General features: G+C 36.7%; 1 protein-coding gene across 2 annotated transcripts in view; it reads right to left on the reverse strand.

Annotated features, from left to right (window-relative positions):
- Positions 1-26165, reverse strand: part of CATSPERD (cation channel sperm associated auxiliary subunit delta) — a 110358-nt gene that overhangs the window by 30253 nt on the left and 53940 nt on the right. Inside the window, exons 10-12 of one of the 2 annotated variants that reach the window (XM_031947785.1) lie at positions 19045-19140; positions 17391-17473; positions 6788-6964 (exon numbers count right to left, since the gene is read on the reverse strand). In XM_031947785.1, coding sequence (XP_031803645.1) covers positions 6788-6964; positions 17391-17473; positions 19045-19140 — 356 coding nt within the window. The remainder of the gene's footprint in view (positions 1-6787; positions 6965-17390; positions 17474-19044; positions 19141-26165) is intronic. The other variant, XM_031947786.1, reaches the window with a different exon arrangement.

Raw genomic sequence — 26165 nt, forward strand, 5'->3', positions numbered from 1 at the left:
CATGGTTGTATCTACCTACTTAAGACGGTATGTTGCTTTCTAGAAGTATTGGGTAATTTGTAAGCTATGAGTTATGCCTTTAAACTCTGTCAGCTCTGCTAGATATGTATAAATTTTATGAAATTTGGTTCAAAGTTATTTAATTGTGAATCTTAAATTTTAAAGTTTTTTTTTTTTTTTAAAGTGATTTAAAGGGACAAAATAGATTGATTTGCAAAAGCAATTAATAGTTTAAATGGAGCATCTAGTTAGAAGAGTTATTGGTTTGGGAGTGTGTGGAAGTATTTTGGAGGTTTGACCATGTAGGCATCGGGATGAGATTAAGAGATGGGACGGAAAGAGCTGGTGTAGAGGAGGAAGAAGAAAGAGAGAGGAAAATGGTTTGCCAGAAATAGGGGACAAAAAGGCACAAACCCCTAGTGAATTTTCCATGGGAAAGGAGATACTCCATGAGGTTGGGGGTTGTCTTTAGCTGGCAGATTGGATTCTGGGGGATTTGGCACCCTAAAAAGGTTAGCTGTGAGAAGTATGGTTTGGGAAGCTTGGTGGAGTTGGGAGAAATGCCATATGGAGTGGGGGAAGGGTAGCCACATGGAAAGGGCCTTGTCAGGTGACAATCCCATCAAGTGTGGTTCAGCTCCTTGCTGGTTCAGCTTATACTGCTTAAAGGAATAGCCTACATTTACATAGTGTTAATAATTGAATGTTTTCTTTTTATTTTTCAAGTCTATAGCTGCTCTAAGAAATTTGTTGGAACTGTAAATTTTCTGAAAGCAATTTATTTCTACTAAGGTATCCCATTTGTCTTCAGCAAATTATTTAATGTTTATTCTTCTTGTTTAAAGAATATGATTTAAAAAAAAAAAAACCTAGAGCAGAATTTTAATCTTATATGATAATTTTATAGGGTTATTTCCAAAAGTTTAATTTTTTTTTTTTTTTTTTTAAGAATGAAGAGTATATATGATGATCAATTCCGATGGACCCTGGCCATCCTCAGCAATGAGAGGAACCAAATCAGTTCCAATGGAGCAGTATTGAACTGAACCAGCTACACCCAGCGAAAGAACTCTGGGAGATGACTAAGAACCACTACATTGAATTCCCAATCCCTATATTTTTGCCTGCCTGCATTTTGGATTTCCTTCACAGGCTAATTGTACAATATTTCAGAGTCCGATTCTTTTTGTACAGCAAAATAATGGTTTGGTCATGTATACTTGTTGTGTATCTAATTTATACTTTAATATATTTAACATCTACTGGTCATCCTGCCATCTGGGGGAGGGGGTAGGAGGAAGAAGGGGAAAAATTGGAACAAAAGGTTTGGCATTTGTCAATGCTGTAAAACTACTCATACATATAATTTGTAAATAAAAAGCTATTAAAAAAAAGAAAAAAAAAAGAATGAAGGCTATTATGTTAAATCTAAAAGGTTCTTTTATGTAGAAATAGGATATTCTGTGTGAGTTTTAATTGTATTAGGTCATCTTAAAGTTGTACCATTATTTAAAGAGACTGAGAATAATAGTTTTTGCCTTTGTCCCTTTGAAAATGTTTCTTTTATGGAATTTATGCAATTTAGAATTTTTCTATGCATTGGGTATTTTAAAAGCAAAGTGATCTGTGTTATGTTGAACTTAGAACCATCCACTTATATATTAAAGATAAGCTGTATAAGCTGTAAACTTTCTAGGATGAATCTCTTACTGTGGTCCTTGAGAACTAGATTCATCTGAAGCTTTGATAATTGCTGTAGTGAATTAAATCTTTTGGGACTACAGCTGATATTTATTTGGAGTTTTAAATTCAGGTATGACTGTCTGGATAGGTTATCAATCCAGTGCTCCATCATCTGAAAGGAATATGCCTTAAGCTACTCAGAAGAAGTTATTATAGGTGGAAGTTAGTATCTGAGAACGAATTAGAAGCACAACCTTGGCCTCTGCTGAAGGTAGGATCCTTCTGACTCAATGTTCCAGTGGTGTTCTTTTAAATGAGAACCCACCTGATTATTCCAGAGTCTTGCTTAAGGTGGAAAATTAAAAATTAGGACAGTTGCCTGAAGTAAAACTGCTTTAAGGAAATCAAGTCCCTGATTTTTCCTCTTATAGCAAATGTCTGTAATCAGAGCAGGTGGTCAGTGGAAGTTATAAAACACAATACAAGTATCTAGATATTTTAATTTGCAGCCCAGCCCTGGAGGACCTTCTGGTTGCTGCTAGTATATCTTTTAACTCTTTTGCTTCCTGGGGCTAGAGTTTCTTTATCTAAAGGCCTACTTCACCCAAGAATTTGGGGCCATTCCCACTTTCCCTTTTGTTCATTGAGAGAAAGCAGACAATCTTATCAGGCACTGATTAGGCATCCTTTTTTTGAGGACCCTGAAAGTCAAACTAATCTGCCTAGAACCTTTTAGCCTGATGGAAGGTGGAGCTAGATATTTGGAATCTCTGGAATCTCAATTCTAGATCCCTGATTTACTTATCAAAGATCTATACTCACTTCAAGCTGCTTTCAGTTTTGTTTACACCTGTACTAATTGGGTAAAAATCTTCCTGTAAGGCTCTAGGGTTTTTGCTGGGAGAGATCATAGTGACTGAAGGGCACATGTTCTGCCCATTGCACCTACTCCTTAGAGGAAACAAAAGCAAGGATTTGGGAGTAACATGGCTGGTATCTATCCTAGGAAAGCTGTTTGCATCAGAGGCATTTTTGATAGCCTCATCTCCCCCCCACCCTTCTTCTGGACGGGGTTCCTGGTTACTGTTCCTAGGAACCTCTTTATTAACTCTTTGTTTGTTCTTTCTCTTTTACTCATATTTAGTCCATGCATTTTAATATATTTGTGAGAGTTACTTCTTCCAGACTCTGAGCCATGAAATTGCAACCTCTTGGTCAACCTGAAATCATCTGATCCCTGATTCTGACACTCAGCCCAGAGCGCTGCTGCTGCTGCTGCTACCTACAACTCACTGGTCTCCCCTCCTCAGCCTGGACCCTTTGAGCAGGGCCGGCTCCATGCCTCTTGTCAGCCTGAAGCATCTCCAGAAGATGAGACCGTTGTTCCCTGGGTCTGGACTGCTTGAGGTGGGAATGATGGGACAACGGCACCAAGGCCTTGGGCCTCCACAGTGCTGGAGTCCTGTGGCTGCCAGGAGCCAATCTGTTCTGTTGAGGACTGGGTTTCCAAGACAAATAGTGGGAGCTGGTGGATGAACTTTGAACCCCTGGGCTGCAGGAAGTTGCAGGAAGTGATGTGACCTGTGGGAGGCAGCCAACATTGGTGACCATTGGTCAAGATGGTTACATCCTTTTAGTCTATCCAATGAGAAGGCTCAGGTCTTTTGCTTTTAAGTCCTGGACAAGCCAGAAGCTGGCCAGGTTCCAGAAGCACATGGTGGAGTTGGGATGGCCCCCAGGTGTGTCTGGGTCTCTCCCTGCAGGGATTAAATCAATGCTTCCTCTTTGGACCTGAAGATGTCTCTGATTAGTTAGTTGGGAAGGGGGTCTTGCCCTTTAAGGAAGCAGCACTCTCAAACCTGCTTTGTCTGGGAACTGAGTGGGTACCCGTGCACTGACCCATTTGGCTATTCCTTTTACCCTGGCATTTGAAGAAACAAGTCAAGGATAGTAACTGAAGAATTTCACTCTTAGTACTGCCGTCAGAAGAATTAGCAGAGAATTCAGAGATTAATTATCCATCCTGTGGAAGGAGATCTGTGCAGGGGTTAATAGACTTTTATGAAGTGGGGTGTGAAAAAATAGTTGCCAAATTTGAGGAGTTAGAAAAGGATGTGAAAAACAAATTAATAAAAAAGTAAAGGGGAAATTGTGAGAAATGGATGGACATTTATTTGGTTTCCACAGTTATGAAAATTAAATTGGAGGAATGAAAAAAATTAAAAAACTGAAATCCACAAGGACATAAAAAAATAATCAAGGGTGAGGATTATCTCCCCACCCAAAAAATGTAACCTCTTTAGGGGCAGGAATTGGCTTTTGTAATCTAGGGAAGCGGATCTTTTGTTCTTTGCCCCAGTTCTCCTCTTTCCCTTCTAGAATGGAAGCTCCTTTGGGGCAGGGACTGACTATGTAATGAGGGATGGAGATTCATGTCCTGTAATTTCTATAACATCCGATTTATAGGAAATCTGGGGAGGGGAGGAATTTGCACTTCAGGATAGGAAATAAAATGCTGCCTTTGGAATTTTAAAGGTGTATCTACTAACCTAAGCCCCCATTCTTGCAAGAATGTAAAATAAATCTTTCTTTTATTCATCAGCGAGTCAGTGGGGTTCTTAGTAAGATATTTTGTTTCTTACAGGCAGCTTTCATGAAAAACATGTGAATTAATGTAAAGTTCAATAAGTAGGGCTGAACGAGATGAGGTGAGATCTTTCAAGACAGTTGTGACAATTGAGTAAGGCTTCATCTATTTCAGAGTTGGAGTAGGCCTGAAGGACTTGATGCTTAAAGTCAAGGGCATACTTAAGTCCCCTCCCTGCTATCCCCTAAGGGCATACTGAAGTCCCCTTGTTATGGGCAACTATGTACTTATTGGTCAAGTTCAATTTCTTGGGTAATTCCCGAGTTTAGAATGCAAGATCCTCAGCCAATAAGGATGAGGGTCAGTGGTGGGAGGGGGTATTTGCGTTAGGGATAAAAAGTGTTGACCCTGCTCCCTACGTTGCTTCCTCCCTTCGATTGTCTGCTCGATGGGTGGGACGCCCGATTCTCTAGAACATATAATAAACTTCCCTTTGCTCCTAGATACTTCTCCAGCTTTTTTTTATTAAATGCTGTCTGAACCACACAGGGCCAAGTTATCACCCTACCCAGTAACAGGAACATTGTTCGACTAACTTAATTCTCAGCAATACAGTGATCCAATACTAAATAGACTAATGATGGAAAATACTATCCATTTCCCAAGAAAGAACTGAAAGAAATAAATGAGTCTGAATGCAGGATAATACATACTATTTTTACTTTCTTTGTTTTGTGTTTTTTTTTTTCTTTTGCAAACTATAGTTATTTTATAAACTGTCTCTTCTTTCACAACATGACTAATATGAAAATAGGTTTTATATGATTGCATCTTTATAACCTTTATCAAAATACCATCTTAGGAAGAAGAGATGGGAGGAAGGGAGCAAAATTCCCAACTAAAAATTTTATTAAATGTAATTGGAGAAAATAAAATCTATTACATTTTTAAAAAAATAAATTCTACTAGCCCTGATGTGATATAGCTTCTAGGGGAAACAACAATAATTTTAAGGTCCCCTGGCTTTAGAGGACTTCTGATCTAACAATGTCAGTGATTCTAAATCTTCTGGCTTTGGAATCTGATCCTGAGGCCCTCTGATCTAAGAATGTTATTGTTCTGTCAATGATTATAAAAGTTCTCTGGCCTAGGAAAATAATATTTCTTCCTTTAGACCTTAGGGAAGATATATTAGTGATCCTGAGACTATTGTTCTAACAGTGTCTTTCAATGATTTCAAATCTTCTGGCCTTAGAATAGTCCTACAAACATTAATGTCTGTTGGTCAGTGACAACCAAATTCTTGAGACCATTCCTTGATTCTACCTCTAGGCCGTAATATTAATATATCAGTAACAATGGACAACTAGATAAATAAGTCTCCTTGCTTCTATTTCTTTGCTAAATCTTTTGGACTTTAGTCCACTTCAATTGGCATTACAATTACAACAAATTTTGCCCCTTGACTTGGACATGGGTTCAAGCCTGCAAAATTTTTGAGACATCTTGCTCCACCTATCTGTGACCTCCAACCTTTTGGGGTTCTTTTCCAACCTCAATAGTCTCTCTATTAAGAAACCATCTGAGAGTTTATGGAATGTAACATATGTTGCCTTATGTCATTTTTCATCATATTAGGGACAAACTTACATTTCCCAATGGCCAATTTGAATTCACACGTGATAAAAAGAGATAAAATCATTGTTGATAAATAGGAATGGTGAGGTCCTGTACAGTGGGTGTGGTAGGCAGAGAGAAACTGAAGAATTGATAAAAAACCATTTCCTGGGGCAGGCAGGAAGAAGGCTCTGATACTTGAGATCAGTTTAGTTCTCAGTGGGAACCACCTTATGGAGGGAATCCAGTTAGAAATCCAAGTTATGTCAAGTCCCTGAAGCTGTATTTTCCCAATAAATCAACTTATGGCCCATGACTACTACTGCCCTTCTTTGGGTCAGTTTTCTCCCCTATGTCTCAGTGTCTTTCCCCTTCCCACCTCCCCTATGCCATGTGGTCTTTCTCCTAATCCCACAAGGTTCCTGACCTCATTTCTCTTTTTTATAACTAATTTTTTTGGGATGCTAAGTCCCTTTCAGGATTTAGCCTGCCAGCTAAGGGCACGCTCCAACCTCATAGGGCATTTCCTTTCTCCTGGTAAATGGCAAGTTCCACTAAGGAATGAATTTCCCCTTTTTACCATTAATTGTTAAAACTGCTTTCTATGCTCTTTCAATTCTATTTCATATTTACCATAACTTGATGTCTATTGCACTTCTTTTGTTTATAATCTCCTCTTCTAAATAAACCTACCTTTTGCCAGAGAGAATAGCCATTGTGAATTCTTCACATGACCAAGCCCCAATTTTTGGTGCTTCTCCTAAAGCACATATTCTAGTACCTAAATAACAACATTTGGCTAAATCAGCCACATTAATTTAGTATCTATATCAGCCATATCAGGAATAAAGAACCTAAGGATACATCTTTTAAAACAATACAAACTACATTATTCCATACCTTGCAAGTTTTTAAGCCAATCTCAAGATCCATGAGCAAATGCTGGACATTCACTGGACATATAGTGAAATCAAAGGCTGGGGATTGTTGGAAGTGTTCTGGAACTACTATAAGAATATTTCCAACACTTTCAAACATTATTGCTGCATTTTGGAGCCCAATGCCATCATCTTCAATCTAAGGGGAAAACAGTTGCTAAGATTAAATGAATTCCATTTCACATTTGAAAATTAAGATGTCAGGTTGGAGGTGAGGGTTAAATGATATAATAGGACTTAGAAATGTCATTAATAAATTGATTCTTTTTCAATTGAATACAATTCTCAGCTAATGCTTTAAAAATCCAAATGCCATAAGATTAAGTATTTCATTCACTGTGGGTGAGAATGCTTTGGGAATAAATTCTAAAACTTTCTGCAAACTAAGCCCCAGCTTCCCAAGGTGACTAATTTACAACAGTAATTTAGGGAAAGGGAATGGTCTATTTGAAAGGCTAAGTCTTTGTTCTCTTTTGTTTCTGGAAAGTTTAAACCCCTAAGGGTTCGCCATATAGGGAGAAAAAAGAAAGTGATAACTTTTATCTGAGTTTTCACAAAAGTTATTATCTCTCTTATTCACTTTTATTATTATATTCCATATGAGAATTTTATCATTATCATTATAACTCTATAATTAATTCATCAATCCAATAAATATTTGTTAAAAATAACAAACATTAAGTACCCACCATGTGTCAGGCACTGTGCTAAGTGCTGGAGGTAGTCCCTGACCTCAAGCAGCTTACAGTCGATAGGGAAAGACAACATGCAAACAAACATATACAGGGTAAGCGACATATAAAATAAATAGGAAAATCGGGATAAGGTTTCCTGTAGACATTTTAGTTGGGAAGTAAAGGAAGCCAGGAAGGAGGAGAGCATTTTAAGCATGAGCCAGAAAGAATAATGTCCCAAACTGAGAGATGGAGTGTTGTTCATGGAACAATAGCCAGAAAGCTAATAATATTACCAGATCAGAGTATGGATCAAGAAATAAACTATAAGAGGAGGGGAATGAGCTGGGTTATGAAGGGTTTTGAATACCAAATAGCATTTTGTATTTGCTCCAGGAGGCAAGAGGAAGCCAATGGAGTTGATCAGACCTTGTTTTAATAAAATCATTTTAGTGGCTGAAGAGAGTTGGACCAGAGTGGGGAGAGACTTGAGGTAGGCTGATACACCAGTAAACTAAGTGTCCAGATGTGAGGTGGGGAGAAACTGTCTGCACTACAGGGATAGCAGTGTCAGTGGGAAGCAGGGGGCACATAAGAGAGATGTTGCAAAGGTGAGGTGGACAGGCCTTTGCAATAGGTAGGATATGAGGGATGAGAAATAGTGAGGAACCCAAGATGACTTCCAGGTTGTGGGCTTAAGGGACTGGGATTGTGGTGGTGTCCTTTACAGTAATAGGAAAGGTAGGAGAGTGGGAGGATTCAGGGGGAAGGGAAGGAGCTCTGTTTCAGACATATTGAGTGCAAGATGTCTTCGTGACATCCAAAAGATTCCTGAAAGGCAGTTGGAGATGTGAAATGGGAGGTCAGCAGAGAGATTAGGGCATACTGAGAATTATCAGTATAAAGATGATAATTGAATCCATGGAAGCTGATGAGATCAACTAAGTGAAGTAGTTTAGAAGGAAAAGAAAAGATGATCCAGGACATAACCCTGAGGGATGCCTAAAAGAAGGGTGGGATTTGGAGGTGGATTTGCCAAGAGGCAGAGGAATTGTCAGATAGGTAGGAGGTGGGGTCCCAAAAACCCAGAAAGCAAAGTATCAAGGAGGAGAAAATGTGACCTAAATAACACCAAACTTTGCAGAGCGATTAAAGACAATGAGGGCTGCCACTGGACTTGGTAATTAACAGATCACTGCTAACTGGAGAAAGTTTTGGTGGAACAATAACATAGGAAGCCAGATTGTGAGGGATTAAGATGACAGTGAAAAGGGAAAAAAGAGAAAAGGTACCTATTGCAGATGACCTTGTTGAGTTTAGTGCAAAAGGCACTAAGAGAAATAGAGAAAAAAAGAGAAAGAAGACAATGATTAGTAGAGATGGAGGGATCAAGTGAGGGTTTTTTTTTGAGGATGGGGGAGATGCAGATATGTTTGTAGATAGTAGTAAATAAGCCAGTAAAGAGAGAAAAATGGAAAATAATTGAAAGGGGGATTAAAGGAGTAATCTGTTGGAAGAGATAGAATTGAATAGGATCACTTGGGTACATAGGAGATTAGCCATGATAAGGAGTAAGACTACTTCATCATGTGAAACTGGAGTGGAGGAGAAAGTGGCAGAAGGTACTTGAGTGATAGGTGATGAAGAAGAAGAAAGAAAAAGTTGCAGCAAATAGTCTCAAAAAATTTTTTTTTCTCCATAAAATATAATGCCAGGTTGTCAGTGGAGAAAATGAGGAGGAGCAGAGACCATAAACAGTGGGGATGATCCAAGGATGAGACTTGACTGGACATAATTGGCAGTATGATAAAGGGGTTAGAGATTGAAAAGAGGAGGATAGCATGGAATTGAATTAATTTACCAAGAAGTCAAGGCAGGCAGAAGAGGAGAGAGAGACTAGTGTAGAGGAGAATTGAGGGATGAAGGGATTGCAGGTCATGGTGAAGATGAACAGCACAGTTACATAAAGAAGATAGAGAATTTCAGATTTCTTGAACATAAGGGTGGTATATTTGTAAATGATGGCAAGATTGAGGGTTTAGTCAAGACTGAGGGTTAGTTTGTGGTTAAGATGGGTTGGAGGAATAGCTTATGAGGAAAGTAGATTGAAAACTGAATAGTTAAGAGTATTTGAAAGTGAACCAATATATTATGTTGAAGTCTAGTATGAGGGCAAAAGTTGGAAGAGAGAAAATTTGTAAACCAGTTGTCAAACTCAATGAGAAAGGAAGAGAAATGATCTAGGGTTACTAAGATCTTGATTGGGAATAAAATATGAAGAGCATGAATCTCAAAGGAATTGAGGTTATTGAATGAAGGAGGAAAGGAGGGAATCTAGAAGTAGCAATGGGAAAAAAGGAGTCTTGCAACTGCCTTGACCAACGACCTGAAGAGAATGAGGGAAAGTGCAGCATGGACAGGGTGGCCAAGGAGGCTGAGTCACCAGGAGAAAAGTCAGGCTTCGATAAGAGCTAGTAGATGGGAGGAGTGGAAAAGGAATATATTTAAGATGAAAGAACTAGGACAGGCTTTCCAGAGGGCTCAGTGAAAGGGTGAGGAGTTAAAACGAAACTTTAGTCTGAGAGAATTGAGTATTGGTGGAGGATGTGAAAATGGTAGGGAGGAATGGTGTCTGGATGATGATCTATAGGAGTTCAGAGTCACTGGGATATGAAGGTTATCGGGACAGGTGAAAAAGATTCAAGCTTTTGAACATATTTGAGTATATTTAAGCAATGCATGCCACTCGCATAACAAATCAGGTCTAGACTTCCTCATGTTAGGGTTGAACTCCAAAAACATGGGAAGACATTTTATGTATTAAAAGAAAACAATATAATATTAACTAGGATACAAAATTAAATAATCTGATTTCTAATTGGAGGAAAGATTAAGGGCTTTCTGAGCTGGGAAGGAAGAATAAACCAGTGTAATTTCCTGAAATCAGAATAAGACTCACACTCTCCTGCGCCCCCAAGTGTCAGTATAAATCAAAAGAATACAGAAATAGTACTTAATTGATCAGTATGTGACCTGTTTTTCAGATAAGAAATATGGGTTGCTAAACTGGGAAAACATCTTCACAATTAAAGGTTCTGATAAAGGCCTCATTTCCAAAGTATATAGAGAATTGGCTCTAATTTATAAGAAATCAAGCCATTCTCCAATTGACAAATGGTCAAAGGATGTGAACAATTTTCAGATGATGAAACTGAAACTATTACCACTCATATGAAAGAGTGTTCCAAATCACTATTAATCAGAGAAATGCAAATTAAGACAACTCTGAGATACTACTACACACCTGTCAGATTGGCTAAGATGACAGGAAAAAATAATGATGAATGTTGGAGGGGATGCGGGAAAACTGGGACACTGATGCTTTGTTGGTGGAGTTGTGAACGAATCCAACCATTCTGGAGAGCAATCTGGAATTATGCCCCAAAAGTTATCAAACTGTTCATAGCCTTTGATTCAGCAGTGTTACTACTGGGCTTATACCCCAAAAAGACAGTAAAGAAGGAAAGGGACCTGTATGTGCCAAAATGTTTGTGGCAGCCCTGTTTGTAGTGGCTAGAAGCTGGAAAATGAATGGATGCCCATCAATTGGAGAATGGTTGGGTAAATTGTGGTATATGAACTTTATGGAATATTATTGTTCTGTAAGAAATGACCAGCAGGATGAATACAGAGAAGCTTGGAGAGAATTACATGAACTGATGCTAAGTGAAATAAGCAGAACCAAGAGATCATTATATACGTCAACAATGATACTGTATGAGGATGTATTCTGATGGAAGTAGATTTCCTTGACAAAGAGACCTAATTCAGTTTCAATTGATCAATGATGCACAGAAGCAGCTACACCCAAAGAAAGAACACTGGGAAATGAAAGTAAACTGTTTGCATTTTTGTTTTTCTTCCCAGGTTATTTTTGCCTTCTGAATCAAATTCTCCCTGTGCAACAAGAGAACTGTTTGGTTCTGCACAACATATATTGTATCTAGAATATACTGCGACATATTCAACATATATAGGACTGCTTGCCATCTAGGGGAGGGGGTGGAGGGTGGCAGGGAAAAATCGGAACAGAAGTGAGTGCAAGGGATAATGTTGTAAAAAAAATTACTCTGGCATGGGTTCTGTCAAAAAGTTATTATAAAAAAAAGATAACTTTTAAATAATGATAAATGTTGGAGGGGATGTGGGAAAACTGGGATACTAATACATTGCTGGTGGAGTTGTGAACTGACTCAACCATTCTGGAGAGCAATTTAGAACTATGCCCAAAGGGCTATAAAACTGTGTATACCTTTTTGTCCAGCAGTGTCCCTACTGGGTCTCTAAACCAAAGAGGTCACTGAAAAAAGGGAAAGGACCCACAGGTGCAAATGTCTGTAGCAGCCCTTTTTGTAGTGGAGAGGAACTGGAAATTAAGTGGATGCCCCTCATTTAGAAAAAGATTGAATAAGTTATGGTATATGAATATAATGGAATATTATTGTTCTATAAGAAATGAGGGAAAACTATCTTTGCATATATTTTGAAAATATAAAGTTATCTAAAAAATGACAAGCAGGTTGATTTCAAAAAAGTCTGGAAAGACTTATTGAACTGATGGTAAGGGAAGTGAGTAGACTGGCTCTCCTCAGCAATGAGGTAATTCACAGCAGTTCCAATAGACTTGTGATAGAGTCATCTACATCCAGAGAAAGAACTACAATGTCTGAATGTGGATCAAAACATAGAATTTTCACCTTTTTGTTGTTATTTGCTTTTTTTCCTTACTTGTGTCTCCCCCCTCTCCCCATCTTTTGCTGATTTTTCCTGTGCAGCCTGATGAATATGGAAATATCTTTAGAAAATTTGCACATGTTTAACCTATACTAGATTGCTTGCTGTCTAGGAGAGAAGGAGGAAGAAAAATTTGCAATGCAAGATTTTTCAAAGTTAATGTTGAAAACTATTTTTGCATATATTTGGAAAAATAAAAAAGCTATTATTAAAAAAAAGATGATTTTTTTGTGCTGCAAATTGTTGAAAGAATTGTTCACTCAAATGCTTTCTAGCATAATTTCTTTCTATTGAGTTCTGGGTCAAATGGGATATTTCTGTGGTGGTGGTGGTGGTGGTTTTTGAATGTGTGTGTGTGTGCGCATGTGTGTATGAGAGAGAGAAAGAGATTGAGAGAGAGAGAGAGAGTGAGAGGTATATTGGATAATGTGTTATAATGGATTATAGGCAGCAACCAGCTGAACTATCTCAACATTCACTTCAAAACAACTTTTAAATAACACCACAAATCAAATTTTGGAATGTCAGAATCAACAAAAACTGAAGGTGAGACATTCCACAGGAAAGGTCTCTGACACTCAGATAGTAAGTACATATACATGACAGAGATAGCAGCAGCTGCTTTTGGAGCTTTGGGTCTAGAGTCAAGCAGCTGGCTGCAAAAAAAATCACAGGGGGCCAGTGCTAGCACTAGGTACAGCTGGTGCTGATTGATAACTATTGCCCATATATAGTTATGGGTCACAGTTCCAAGGAGTGTTTGTGATTTGACAAAAGGGAACCGTAAACCTAGTCATATTTCCACCACCAAGAGGAATGCTAGTGTTTGTGGCCGCCAAGGGAGCAGGGACCCGTTTTGAGTAAAGTTAGAATGCCAAGTTAGTGTGGCACATAAATAGTGAAACTGCATGGAAGATGGAGAAATTATTTCACCATAAGCAAAAATGACTGAGAAATTCAAAGAAACATGAGAGTACTTGTATTAAATGAAATATAGTGAAATAAGTAGAATCAGGAAAAATATATAAAATTCCTACAAGAATGAAAATAAACATTTTTTTTCCTTCTTATATACTCCTCCCCTATTCTGCAATATTTTATCCATGAATTCAAATTCTAAATCAGCATTGCCTTTGAAAGTCATGTGCTCCTATTTTGCAAAAAGCTCAGGAATTTGGTTACTAAAGTGATTTGGGGGATTTTTTTTTTTTTTTTTTTTGCCTTTATCATTCTGACATTTGCTTTGTATTACTCAAAACTTCTGCAGAAAATGGTGATAATCAAAGTTTTGTCTTGTTCCATTTCCCAATTTTGGGCATGGGCACTTTTATTTGAGGTTAGATTAAAGCTCTACTTTTTGCTCCAATCTGATGTTGATTTTAACTTTTGTTATAATTAGACGACGTTTTGAATGTGGCATGTGAGTGTTTTTTTTTTTTTATTATTTTCACATCAATCAATGACTATCTCAATTTCATTTTTTAAAAGGATATTTTAGATGCTTTCTATGTTTGGTGCTTTCTGACTTTCTTCTGAAGTACAGGTGTGAAGTTTGAGGGATCTACAAAAGTCTTAAAGACTTGAGCAATATAGTATACTTTTTGCTATAGACTGTGGTGTTCTCTTCTTTTTTATAATATATATGATGGTTCTCTCTGGGCAGGTTTCTTGGGGAGGTTTTCTGGAAGCAGCCTTAGTTTCAGTTCAGAGTAATAATCCCAGCCCAAATACAGCCAGCTGATAAAATCCAAACGTTTATTTCTTATCTCTTTCCAAGCCTGGTTGGCTTTCTTAGAGGCCTCTCTCTCTCTCTCCTTGGTTCTAAGAGCTCTTGCAGCTTTGTCCTTTGCTTCTGCCTCCACTTTCTTCAGTCTCCAGCCAGCACCAAGGTGAAAGTTGGAATGAATCTGTCTTGCTCCAAGATTTCTGGCTCTCCCAGAGTGCTTCTGTGTCTGTCCCAGAGTGCCCTTTAGCCCTGAGAGCTTCTTGCTTATATGAGCTCTCTAAAGGTGTGAACACAAGCATTGTTTCTATCAGTTCCACTTAGTACCTTATTTCAAGTTCTGGCCCATAACATCTCCTTGTAAGATCAGATCAATCATACTGAACCATGCTAAATTAGATGATTATTGTCTATCAACTCTAATAAGTTAACACTTTTTAAGGATTCCAACAATAGTCCTCTTTCTTTGTAATGAAGTAATGAAGTCCCGGAGCATGTGTGCATGTGTGTGTCTGTGTATGCATGTGCAGACTTCATTAGCTTGTTAAGCTAGTGTAATCTTCCCACATGAAGGATGCTGGGCAACTTGCCTCTGGGAGAATCATGATGATATGTAAGGGAAGTATCTTGGAGAGACTGGGGAGTACTCTGCATGTGGTTCCAGTTGACTTAACCATGAGGTTGAAGGAGAATTCACATACGACAAGTGCTCACAGAGTGGTCAGAAAAAGGACATCTCAAGGTACCTCAAGAACTTTTGAATTGATTGTGTGACATGGGAGACACTGGCACAGGATCATCCAGCATGATATGTCCTCATCAGAGAGTGTGCTGTGCTCTATGAGCAAAGCAGAAGTGTTTGCTCAAAAGAAACATGAGATGAACAAAGTTAGATAAGCTTCCCCAAATGTTCATATGGACTATTTGTATCCAACATGTGGCAGAATATTTCAACTTTATATTGGTCTGATCAGCCATAGTCAGACACACTGTAACTTCACTCTAACATAGTGATGTCATTTTGGTCCTTTTCAAGAATGAAGGACAACAATCAATCAATCTTTAAAGTAAAATCACTCTGTAAAAGTTAATCCATGTTCCAATGTTAAGTGGTTAAATGAAACTTGAGAGCAAGTCACTGCCCTTATTGATATTGGGGGTGGAAGGAGGGAGTGGGTAACCAGATCCATGCCAGTAGAGAAAGGACATTCTAACCTTTCAGGTTCATATCCAGGAACTCTGAAGAGAGATGTATCTTGCCTAGCTCTACTAGGTAATTTAGCTCTTGTCTTTCTCCTTGGTAAATGCTAAAAACTCCATATGGATTTAGGTTGCTGTTAGCAATGTAATAAGATCTTTGCCTCTTGATTTGGAAGTTCTAAGCCTATAAATTCTTTTCAGATACCTCACAACACCAACCCATAACTCTAGTATATTCTTGGGATCCAAGACTCCTGAACCCCAACAAAAGCATAAGGGACATTTTACATTTATTTCTTTATTTTTATGTCTCCTGTAACTTTTGGTTAACTGAAAACTTTTCTTCTGTTAATATTAACTGTACCTGACTAAAATCTGACTCATGAAATAAAGGAACACTGACATTCCCAAGATAGTAGCCAAAATATTTAGTTTTTTTGTTAGCTCTCCTAGCTAACTATTGAAATTAAGATTAGTTTACTTATGTAATTTGCAAAGTTTATTTCCTTAGGGAATGTATGAGATTTTGACTCTAAATTTACTCCATTTTTATGATATTGAAGGAAGCATGGGATTTTGGATGTATCTTTTCTTTAATTTTTATGACCTAAGAGGCATGTACAAGATTGAAATATGTAAAAAAATTATTTCTCTGACACGCTCACATAATTTTGATATAAGAGGCCTGGAAGAATCTTAATGATTGTTCATACAATTTATTTTCCCTGAGAGCTGAACTTATATTTCAGCATAACAATAAAACCTAAGTTTTTACCTCTATAGTTTCATATATTTTGGCAGCAGTTAACTCTTGTGAATTCAGAGAGGAGATCATTCTTGCATGATAAAAGAGACTATACACAAGACATATATAGAACACACACGAACATTGTGAATGTGTATGTATGTATTAGAACAGTACATAAGCCATACAGCCAGATTATATAGTGCATGAAGGAGAGTCATATATAAAAAGCCTGTAAAGATAAGAAGAGGCTACGTTAGGAAGACAAACCATACAAAGGAACGTTCATTTTATTTTAGAGGTAATGGAGACACACTGGAGTTTACTGATACTTGTACTAGTATATTGCAGTAGACGGAGAGTTGAGGTAGGTAGGTAGACCAGTTAGCAGTTTACTGCACATCCAAGCTAAAGGTTTGAAAATAAATGATATTTGTGTGAATAAGGATGTATACAAAAGATGTTGTGGAGAAAGAAATAAGACTTAGCAACTAATTGGATATATGAAATAAGCAAGAGGTGTGAAGGACAAACTTATGTGATTGAACAGCAATTCTGCAAGATGAGCTGACCCAATGTTATGTTGACAACAGAAAAATAATTACAATTTATTTAGTCAAGTTGAGTAAAATCAACAAGCTTTTACTGAGTGCTTACTATATGTCCTCAAATATTGTGCTAAACCGGTAAGATAAATACAAGTAAAAAGAGATAGTACTTGCTCTCAATATTACACTCCAATAGGGGAAAGTTAACACTTAAAAGGGAAGGGAATTTATATAATGCCTACAGTGTACTAGGAGCAGTGAGACTATTTTAGAAAGATGATCTTATTTGATCTTCACAACAACCCTGTGATGGAGGTGCTGTTGTGATCCCCATTTTAGTTAAGGGAACTGAGGCAAATAGGGATTAGTTGCTCAGGGTCCCTTAGCTAGTATTTTAGGTCAGATTTGAATAAAGATCTTTGTGACCAGTGCTTTTTGCACTGTAGTGCCATCTAGCTGCCCTTAAAAGGAACCTCAAACTCTGGGCAGCTATTTGGTGTGCTGGTCCTAGAGTCAGGAAGACTCATTTTTGGAGGGTTCAAATGTGGCCTCCCTGGGCAAGTCACTTAACCTTGTTTGCTTCAGTTTCCTCATCTTTAAATGAGCTGGAGAAGGAAATGGCAAATCCTTCCAATATGTCCATCAAGAAAACCCCAAATGGGGTCATGAAGAGTCAGATATGATTGAAATGACTAAATAACAAAAAGTTCAAGTAAGTACAAAGGAAGAAATGATTTATCCATGGGTACATGGGCAATGAGTAATGGACCTCAACACCTTGTTTTGTATATATATGCCCAGAGATCAGCAAATGGTCCTTGAAAAGACCAAGAACTGTCTCTTACTCTTGTTTTTCTCTAGGAAAAAAAAAAAATACTTACATCAATTAGAGAAGTTGATAGCAATCCCAGAGTGCCATAAAAAAACTTTTTACTCTTGGTTAAAAGTGCCAATTCATTTTCAACTAGAAAAGAATATATACAGATGTTATTTTTCAATTTTAAATATTTAAAACAAACCTGGAATAATGAAAAAGTAATTAGTCACATCTAGACTTTTCTGATACATTTCCTACTTGCTACCAGTTTCTTACATCTTTAAATTCTTGACAATAACTGTAGGGAAGCATTTGATTGTGCAATTGGTAAACCAAGCCCTTGGTTTTAACACTTCATTAGTGGCCCCTTTGACCGTGATTAGGTCCTGGCCCTTTCAAAAACCTTTTTTATTTGAATTAAAGTTGTGTGTGATTTATATGCCTCTATGAACAATTTAAAAATAATCATTTTGGAAGAAATGGACTGGTATTGGTATAATCAGAAAAACATTGGCTTTGGAATAGAGTCAAGTACTGCTGCTTAGATTTGTATGAGTTGAGGGAAGGCAAGTCATTTTTTCCTTTCTTGGTCTTATTTCCTTATCTATAAAAAAAATAAAATTATCTCCAAAGTACATTTTAGAATAAATCCTTGGTCAATGGAATGCTTACTAAAAAGTGTGTCTTCCCCATGTCCTCATGTTTATTTCAGATAGGAATTACTACCCTGACATCAGGTTTGCCTATTTTTAAAGCTGGAATATTGCACCAGATTCATTTGAGTTCCCTCAAATTCTCAATCTGTGAATTTATGATCATAAAACCTACAAAGTCATTTCTGGAGATCAGCACAAATAAAATACTAGTAATCACTTGGCACTTGGTCTGGTATCCTAGGCATGGAGAGAATTGAAGCCAAGGTGTGGCTATGGAAGATGTCATGTAAAGGAAATTCTGGTCAGGCTAATTTGACTGGCATGTAGAAAGCTTAAAAATAAGTGATATGCATAAGACTAAGAGAGGGCTCCAATTATTAGAGGAACTAATCAGTTTCTAGATCAGAGTCAGATGAAGAAGAGCTCTAATTTCCAGAAGAGACAAGTTATTGAAATTTCTTGGGTAGTGGAGAGACATGATCAAACTGGTTCTTTAGGGAAGAGGCTGGAAGCAAGGAAGACAGTAGAGGTTATTGGAGAAGACCAAGAAAAAGCTGATAAAAGCCTGAACTAGGGTGGCAGTTATATGAGTGGAGAAAAGCAAAGAGGGAAAGGAGGAGGAAGAATCGGCAAACATTTGATGATTAATTGTATAGGAAGATGAGGGGATAGGGAAGAGCCAAAGGTTATTCCAAAATGGTGAATCTGGGTTACTTAGGATGACAGTGGGGCCCTCAAAAGAAACACACAAAACCCAAATTAGCTTGGCTCAATTCCTATGTGGCTTCTCCAGCCAAAGCAAGAGTAAATTATCAGTTAAAGCTGTTGAAGGAAGTAGGAAATGTCCCACAGTGAACTAGGGCATCCTGGATCTGTGTCTTGCCTATGGCTAATACCTAGTCTGAATGTCTACTACTAGCTATTTGAGGACAATTAAAACTGAATTTCTCTAAGCCTGGGGGAATTACATGTGCCTCATTCAGAAAGACAAGATGCCCTCTACATTCTAAAGAATATAATTCCCATAGAGGGTTGGGGAATGGGGTGAAGGGAGGTACATACAGCCAGTAATGCTGGAGACTTGGTTTAGAGAATGTGCAAGGGACTCGTACTTAATGCCCTTATCATTTTTAATAGGAATCTCTTCCACAAGCTGACCTAGAGAAAAAACAAAAAGAAACATATACATGCAAAACAAATATTAGAAGGTGTTTCTTAAGAGAAAAGCTATAGTCAAGAAACAAGTTTTTAAAACTGATTTTGGTAACTCTACCCCAAAGAATTATATACATCCATGATTCGATTCAGAGAAAATAATATTGCTGTTCATCATTGTTGTTTTGAGTAAATTAGATTGGTTTCTTTAAAAAATTTCTGAAGGGTTATAATTTGCATGTACCTTTATCTGACATTTGGTATAAGGCTGTGTGATGCTTGGTACACAGTGATAAATCAGCTGACAGGCCACTATTTTGAAACTTACAAAATAATAGCATGTCACTGTAGTAATTATTCAGTGAATTATGCATTGAGCCATTAGCCTAGTAGCCATCTCAGTTCTCCTTTGCCCTCAAATGGTTGAAGTTTTCTCTCTGAGTACCAGAAATCATTCTGTCTAAAGTACATTACCTCAGCTCATAGTCATAAACTGTTGCACAGAGAAATTCAAATCTGGTGAGGCTTGAATTTAAGGTGGAGGAAAAATTACATAGTTTTCAAAATATCAAAAATATGAAATCACAACCTGAGCTCTCCCAATATTCAAACAATTTAAAACAACTTCCAAAGAAATTTAAAATAAAGTCTTAAGTAGAATTTGGAAACAGCAAAGCCAACATAAGGTAAGGGTCTTATATTGTTCTAGTGCAAGATGACTTAGGTCAGAAAGAAAGATCTTTGAATTTTAAGAGCGAACATAAATAAATAAATAAATTCATCTAGAAAAACAAAAGCTGAAGAATATCAAGGGAATTTATGAAAAAAAAAATGTGAAGGAAGGTGGCCCAGTTATACCAGATCTCAAATTGTATCATAAGGCAGTAATCATCAAAACCAGTACTGACTAAGAAATAGGGGGTAGATCAGTGGAATACATAGTGGAATTAGGTATATAATCCATATAGTAAATAACCATAGTTATCTAGCACTTGGTAAATTCAAAGACTCAAACTTTTGACATAAGAACTGACCATTTGACAAAAACTCCTAGGAAAACTAGAAAGCAGTTTGGAGGGGACTAGATATGGATCAGCATTTCACAGCAGTCACGGAGATAAAGTGGATAAATGATTTGAACATGAGTGATATCACACGAGAGAACATATCAGCTCTATGGATAAGAGAAGAGCTTATGACCAAATAAATGAAAGAAAGGATCATGCAAAGTAAAATAAATAATTCTGATTATAGGAAATTAAAAAGGTTTTGCAAAAACAAAACTAAATGGAGACAAAATTAGAAGGAAACTGAGGAGAAATTTTATAGGAAATTTCTCTGATAAAAGCTTTATTTTTCAAATATGTAAGGAATTGACTCAAATTTATAAAAATAAGAGCCATCCCTAAATGATGAATGAATCCCCCAAAAGATAGGAATAGACAGAAGAAATCAATAGTCACATGAAAAATGCTTGAAATCAGTTTTTATTGATGCAAATTAAAATATTTCTGAGATACCATCTCACATCTACCAGATTGGCTAATGTGAAAGAAAAGGAAAATGATAAATGTTGAAGGGAATATGGAAAATTATAACATTCTTCTAATACACTGTTGGTCAAGTTGTGAACCAGTACAACCATTTTGAAGAGCAATTTGCAACTACACCCATGCAACTTTAAAACCATGTATACCTATTGATCCATCATGGTCTGTATCTCAAAGACATCAAAGTAAAAAAAAAAGAAAAAAAAGTACAAAAATGTTTATAACGCTTCTTTATGTAGTGGCAAAGAACTGAAAATTTGGGGGATGCTCATCAATTGTAGAGTGGCTAAACAAGTTGTGGTATATGATTATGATGGAGTACTATTGTCCTGTAAGAAATGACAAGGAAGGTAATTTCAGAAAAACCTGGGAAGACTTGTCTGAACTGATGCCAAGTAAAATGAGTCGAATCAAGAGAACATTTTACATTATAACAGCAATATTTAAAGATGATAAACTGTGAAAGAATTAGCCACTGTCATGACAATGATCCAAGACAATTTCAAGGAATGCTTGATGAAAAATGATATTCAACTCCAGAAGGGAACTGATGAACTCCGAGCTCAGATTAAATCAACCTTTTTTTTTTTTTTTTTCCATTTTCTTTATTTTACTTGTTTTTGTGTGTGTGTTTTCTTTTGCAAAATGGCAAAATGTTTTTGCCTAAGTTCACACATATAATTGATGTTAAATTGCTTGCCTTCTCAAGGAAGGGGAAAGGGTTTGAGGGAGAGAATTTGGAATTCAATTTTACAACTGAATGTTAATATTTTTTTACATGTAATTTGGGAATTACATGTAAGTCTTGGGAATACTTAACGAAAAACAAAATATATTTTTAAAAAATGATATGAATAGTGCTACTTATCCCCCCAAAAGAGAACTAATTAAGTTTGGATACAGATCAAAGCATACTTTTAAAACTTTTTTTTTCTTGAGTTTTTGTGCGTGTTATTTGTATCTGTTTTCTTTTGCAAGATGACTAATATAGAAATGTGTTTTGCATGACTTCACATGTATAGCAAATATCATATTGCTTGCCTGAGAAGGCAAGCTTGCAAGAGGTAGGGAAAGGACAGGAAGAAGGAAGAGAATTTGGAAATCAAAATGTTTTTTAATGAATGTCGAAATTTTTTATGCAATAACAAAATAAACATATACTTTATAATATTAGAAAATGAAATTTATAAAATCTAATACACAACTTTACCATGTCCCAACTTCTTCCCATTATTTGGGAGCTTCCTTTTCTAGTCAAGACCTGCCATATTTACAGAACTCGATATATTAGGCCTATTATAACCACAGAGTTTATTCAATATATAACAAAATAGAAGAGGGGAAAAAGGTAAAACACTTTATGTGGAGCCATTTGCCTCCAACTATTTATTAAAGCTCTTTTCTTTTAATGTCCAAAATCACTGCGATAGCAGGGGAGGCCCTGAATCCACACCCTCAGCTTTTAAAAGGGAGTAAAGTCTAGGATTGTTTTTTTCCTCCTTAATTCATCATCCAAACAGACTTAATAGCTGACCATTCTTAGTTCTGTTTTCACGTCTAAATCTCCAGTGTGATCCTGGCAGTCCAAGTCATTAGTGACTTAAGCCTCAGCCACAGCCAGTTTGCCTCATGGAAGAAATCCTATAGTATTAATTAGGTTTCAATAATTCTCACTCTTCTTATGCCCATATAGCAACTTGGAAATCAAGACCTCAAGGATAGTGGATACAAGACAATTATCATTTTTGTGTTATCATGCAGTTTTTCACTCATTTTAAGTGCATGCTCTCTTTCTAGGGAGGGGAAAATAAGGCAATCATCATAACTTGTATTGTTTTCCTCTCCTTTGATTATCATCACCCCAGTCCCAGGGGAAGTTTAAAAGATAAGTGGGAAATAAATACACGGACAAAATAACATTATAAAGATGAAATGTTTGGTACAAGAGGAATTGTTGTAATTGTAATTATTATTGTAATGATTGTTATAATAATTAAATGTAATATTTTGACAAGGATAGCCACAGAACTGCATGAGATAAATAGCATCCTAATTTTCAGTAGCTCCAGTTCAGTACCACAACCTCCAGGGAAGCAAACTGTTACCTTTAAATATCTGAATGTATATTTTCTTGAATTACTAAATTTAAATAAAAAAAAAAAGGTTATCATCTGGGGCTAACTTTCAATGATAAGGCTTTCTGCATTTACCTAGATTGCTTCTTGAATGAACAATTCAATCCAATGCTAGGACTATATTGTCAAAGCCTTTCGGATCTGGTTAGGTCTTGCCAGAGATGGTACCTCCCTGCAGCAGACTTCAAGAGCTAAGATTTAGGAATCAAGAGCCAAAAGTGGAAGAAAAATCAAGTAAAGAGGAGCATTTTCCACTGAGAACCAATTAAAAAGGATTGTCATCAGAAGGAAGAAATGACTTTAGGAAATATGACCCTAAATATCTGGATAGAAGCAGACAGCTGAGAGCTATGCTTAAAGTGAACTGAGTCAATATCCTCTGAAGGGAGAAAGACCTTTCAAGACTAGGATTTGTGACGTCATCTCCAATACAGGTTCCCTACCTATATGCCACACTAATTTGGCATTCTAGCTTTGAGTCCACATTTCCTATGGATTTCTGTGTATTTTTGGAAAAGTGCACCCCAGGATTTTTTTTTTTTCTTTTGGTGGTGGTGGTGGTGGTAAATTTTTAGTTCCAACTGTTCATGTTGCTAAAAACTAGTTAAATCTACTGGCTATTAGTGGGAAGAATGCTGATAGGGGCTTCTGAGTAATAGGGTTAAGAGTGCAGCTCTATAAAGTTAACCCTAGAAACCAAGATATCAGCAAACTTCTGGGGACCCTTCCCTGGAGTATAGTTGGGAAAGTAGCCACAAGGGGTCATTACTTAAGTATATATAAAATATACATAAAATCCATGAAGTATTGAAATTTGAGCAGAGTGACAGGCCTATAGAAAAGATTAGCAATTTATTCTTGAAACCTTAAACTTGAAAAAATGTGCAACCTGAAAACTTATCCACATCTGCATTTTTAAGGGAATTCACTTGACCTTACTATCTCCTCAACCTATTGTCAAAGAACAAATGATTTCAGAACTGGAAGAGAGACAGCTTAACCAAGAAAGAGAGTTCCTGATCTCACAGAAGGGGAAATTAGCTGAAGTCTCCAGTGAATCAAGTTGCGGAAAAGAGTAAGATAGAAGCTGCCAATTCCTCTCACATTGGTTTCTTCCCAGAATTTTCTCTCCATCACCACCCATCATCACTATTGAAGCTGGAATCCAGAAGTTTCCCAATGAGACTCAAGAGACCCAAAGGAAATCCAGACTTCTCTCCTTCCTTCTGCTCTCAGCAACTCTGCCCCATTACTCAAGTAGAAGGAGGGCACTGATCTCTACTATTGAAGAAAGAGTCCCATACTGATAGAAGTTTTGTTTTGCTTTTTTACCTTTTTTGAAATTTCTTTTTTTTGAACATTTTTTTAAAAATTCGAGTTCCAAATTCTTTTCCTCCTGCTCCTCCCCCTTTCTTTAAGAAGACAAGCATTTTGATATCAATTATGCATGTGAAGTCATAAAACATACTTCCATATTAGCTATGTTACAAAAAAAAAAACCCAGACAATAAAAAACTTTGTTTAAAAATATTATTTCAATCTATTCTTAGAATTCATCAGTTCTCTCTCTGGAAGTAGGTAGAAGTTTAACATGTCCTTTGGAATTGGCTTAGATCACTGTATTAGTCAGAGTAGCTAATTCTTTTCCAGTTAACTATTTTTACAATATTGCTGTTACTATGTACAATTTTTTCCTGGTTTTGCTCACTTTGTATCAGGTCATAGAAGTCTTCCCAAGTTTTTATGAAATCATCCCTGTTATTTCTTATAGTACAATACTATTCCATCACAATTATATATCACAACCATATACCACAACTTGTTTAGCATTTCTCAAGCCAATCCTCAGGTATCCTCTCAATTTCCAATTCTTTGCCATCACTAAAAGAGCTGCTATAAATATTTTTGCATATACTTTTTCTTTGATCTCTTTGGGATACAAAGAGTATTTATTGGTAGTTCAAAGAGGTTTGACACAGTTTTTTAGTTCTTTGGGTATAGTTCCAAAATGTCTAGAATGGTTAGATTGGTTCACAATAGTTCAAGAGTCCCAATTTTTCCACATCCCCTTAATCATTGGTCATTTTACTTTTCTGAAATGTTAGCCAATTTGGATAGGTGTGAAGTGATATCTCAGAATTGTTTTATTTTGCACTTCTCTAATCCATAGCGACTTAGAACATTTTTTCATATGATTATTGAAAGCTTTTATTCTTCTGAAAATTGTCTGTTCATAGCATTTGACCATTTATTAATTGAAGAATGGTTCTTATTTTTATAGATTTTATATATTTGGTTCAGTTTGCTATATATTTGAGTAATGAGGCTTTTTTTTTTATCAGAGAAACCTGCTGTAAAGCAGTTTCCTACTTTTCTAATTCTGACTGCATTAGTTTTGTTTGTTACAAACTTTTTAATTTCATGTTATCAAAATGATTCATTTTGCTTCCCATGATCTTTTCTATATCTTCTTTGATTATAAACTCTTTCCTTTTCCATAGATCTAACACTATACTCTTCCATATACCCTTAATTTACATATATTGCCCCTTATGACTAAATTATTTATCCATTTTGTCCCTAGGTAACATCAGGTGAGATATTAGTTTGGGTTACAGTATTTAAAAATATAAAAACCATTCTTAGCAATATGGCCATATAAAAACAGGCATCTGGCCATAGTTGGCCCTCAGGAAACAGTTTACCTAACAGCTGGGTTAGCACACTGGATGAAATTAATATATTGAAATGCAATAGAAATAATAATTTTTAGAAAGTATTGCATTTGGGGTTTTTTTTTTTTTTTTTAAAAAGGAACAAACAAAAACCCAAAACAACTTCATTGGTATAAGTTGGGATGGGTATGGATAGATACTAGTTGTTCTGAGAAGGATCTAAGGATTTTAGTCGACCACAAACTCAGTAGATATTAGTCAGTAGGGCAATGTGGTAGTCAAAAAGGAAAAATGATAACCATAGTATCACTGTACTATGTCCTCCTCACATCTCATTTGGAACATTGGGTTTGGCCTTGAGTATCGGAGTTTTAGAAGGAATTAATAAGCTGAAGAGTAGCTAAAGGAAGGCAACAATGATGATGATCAGCTGCCAGTCCATGACACATGAGGATCAGTTGGAGAAACTAGGTATGGTTAGCCTGGAAAAGAAAAAAAAATCCAGAGGCACATGATATCTGTGTTCTATTCAAGTATTCTAAAAAGGCACCAGTCAGTCAGTCAGTCAGCAGTGGTAATGAAGCAGATTCCAGGGGATGTCAGGAGAAGCTCTCTCAGAGTGGAAGCTGGGAACACCTGCTATCTAGCCACAGCAGCTGCAGCCTCAG

Source organism: Sarcophilus harrisii, chromosome 1, assembly GCF_902635505.1.
Source record: "Sarcophilus harrisii chromosome 1, mSarHar1.11, whole genome shotgun sequence".
Classification (NCBI taxonomy): Eukaryota; Metazoa; Chordata; class Mammalia; order Dasyuromorphia; family Dasyuridae; genus Sarcophilus; species Sarcophilus harrisii.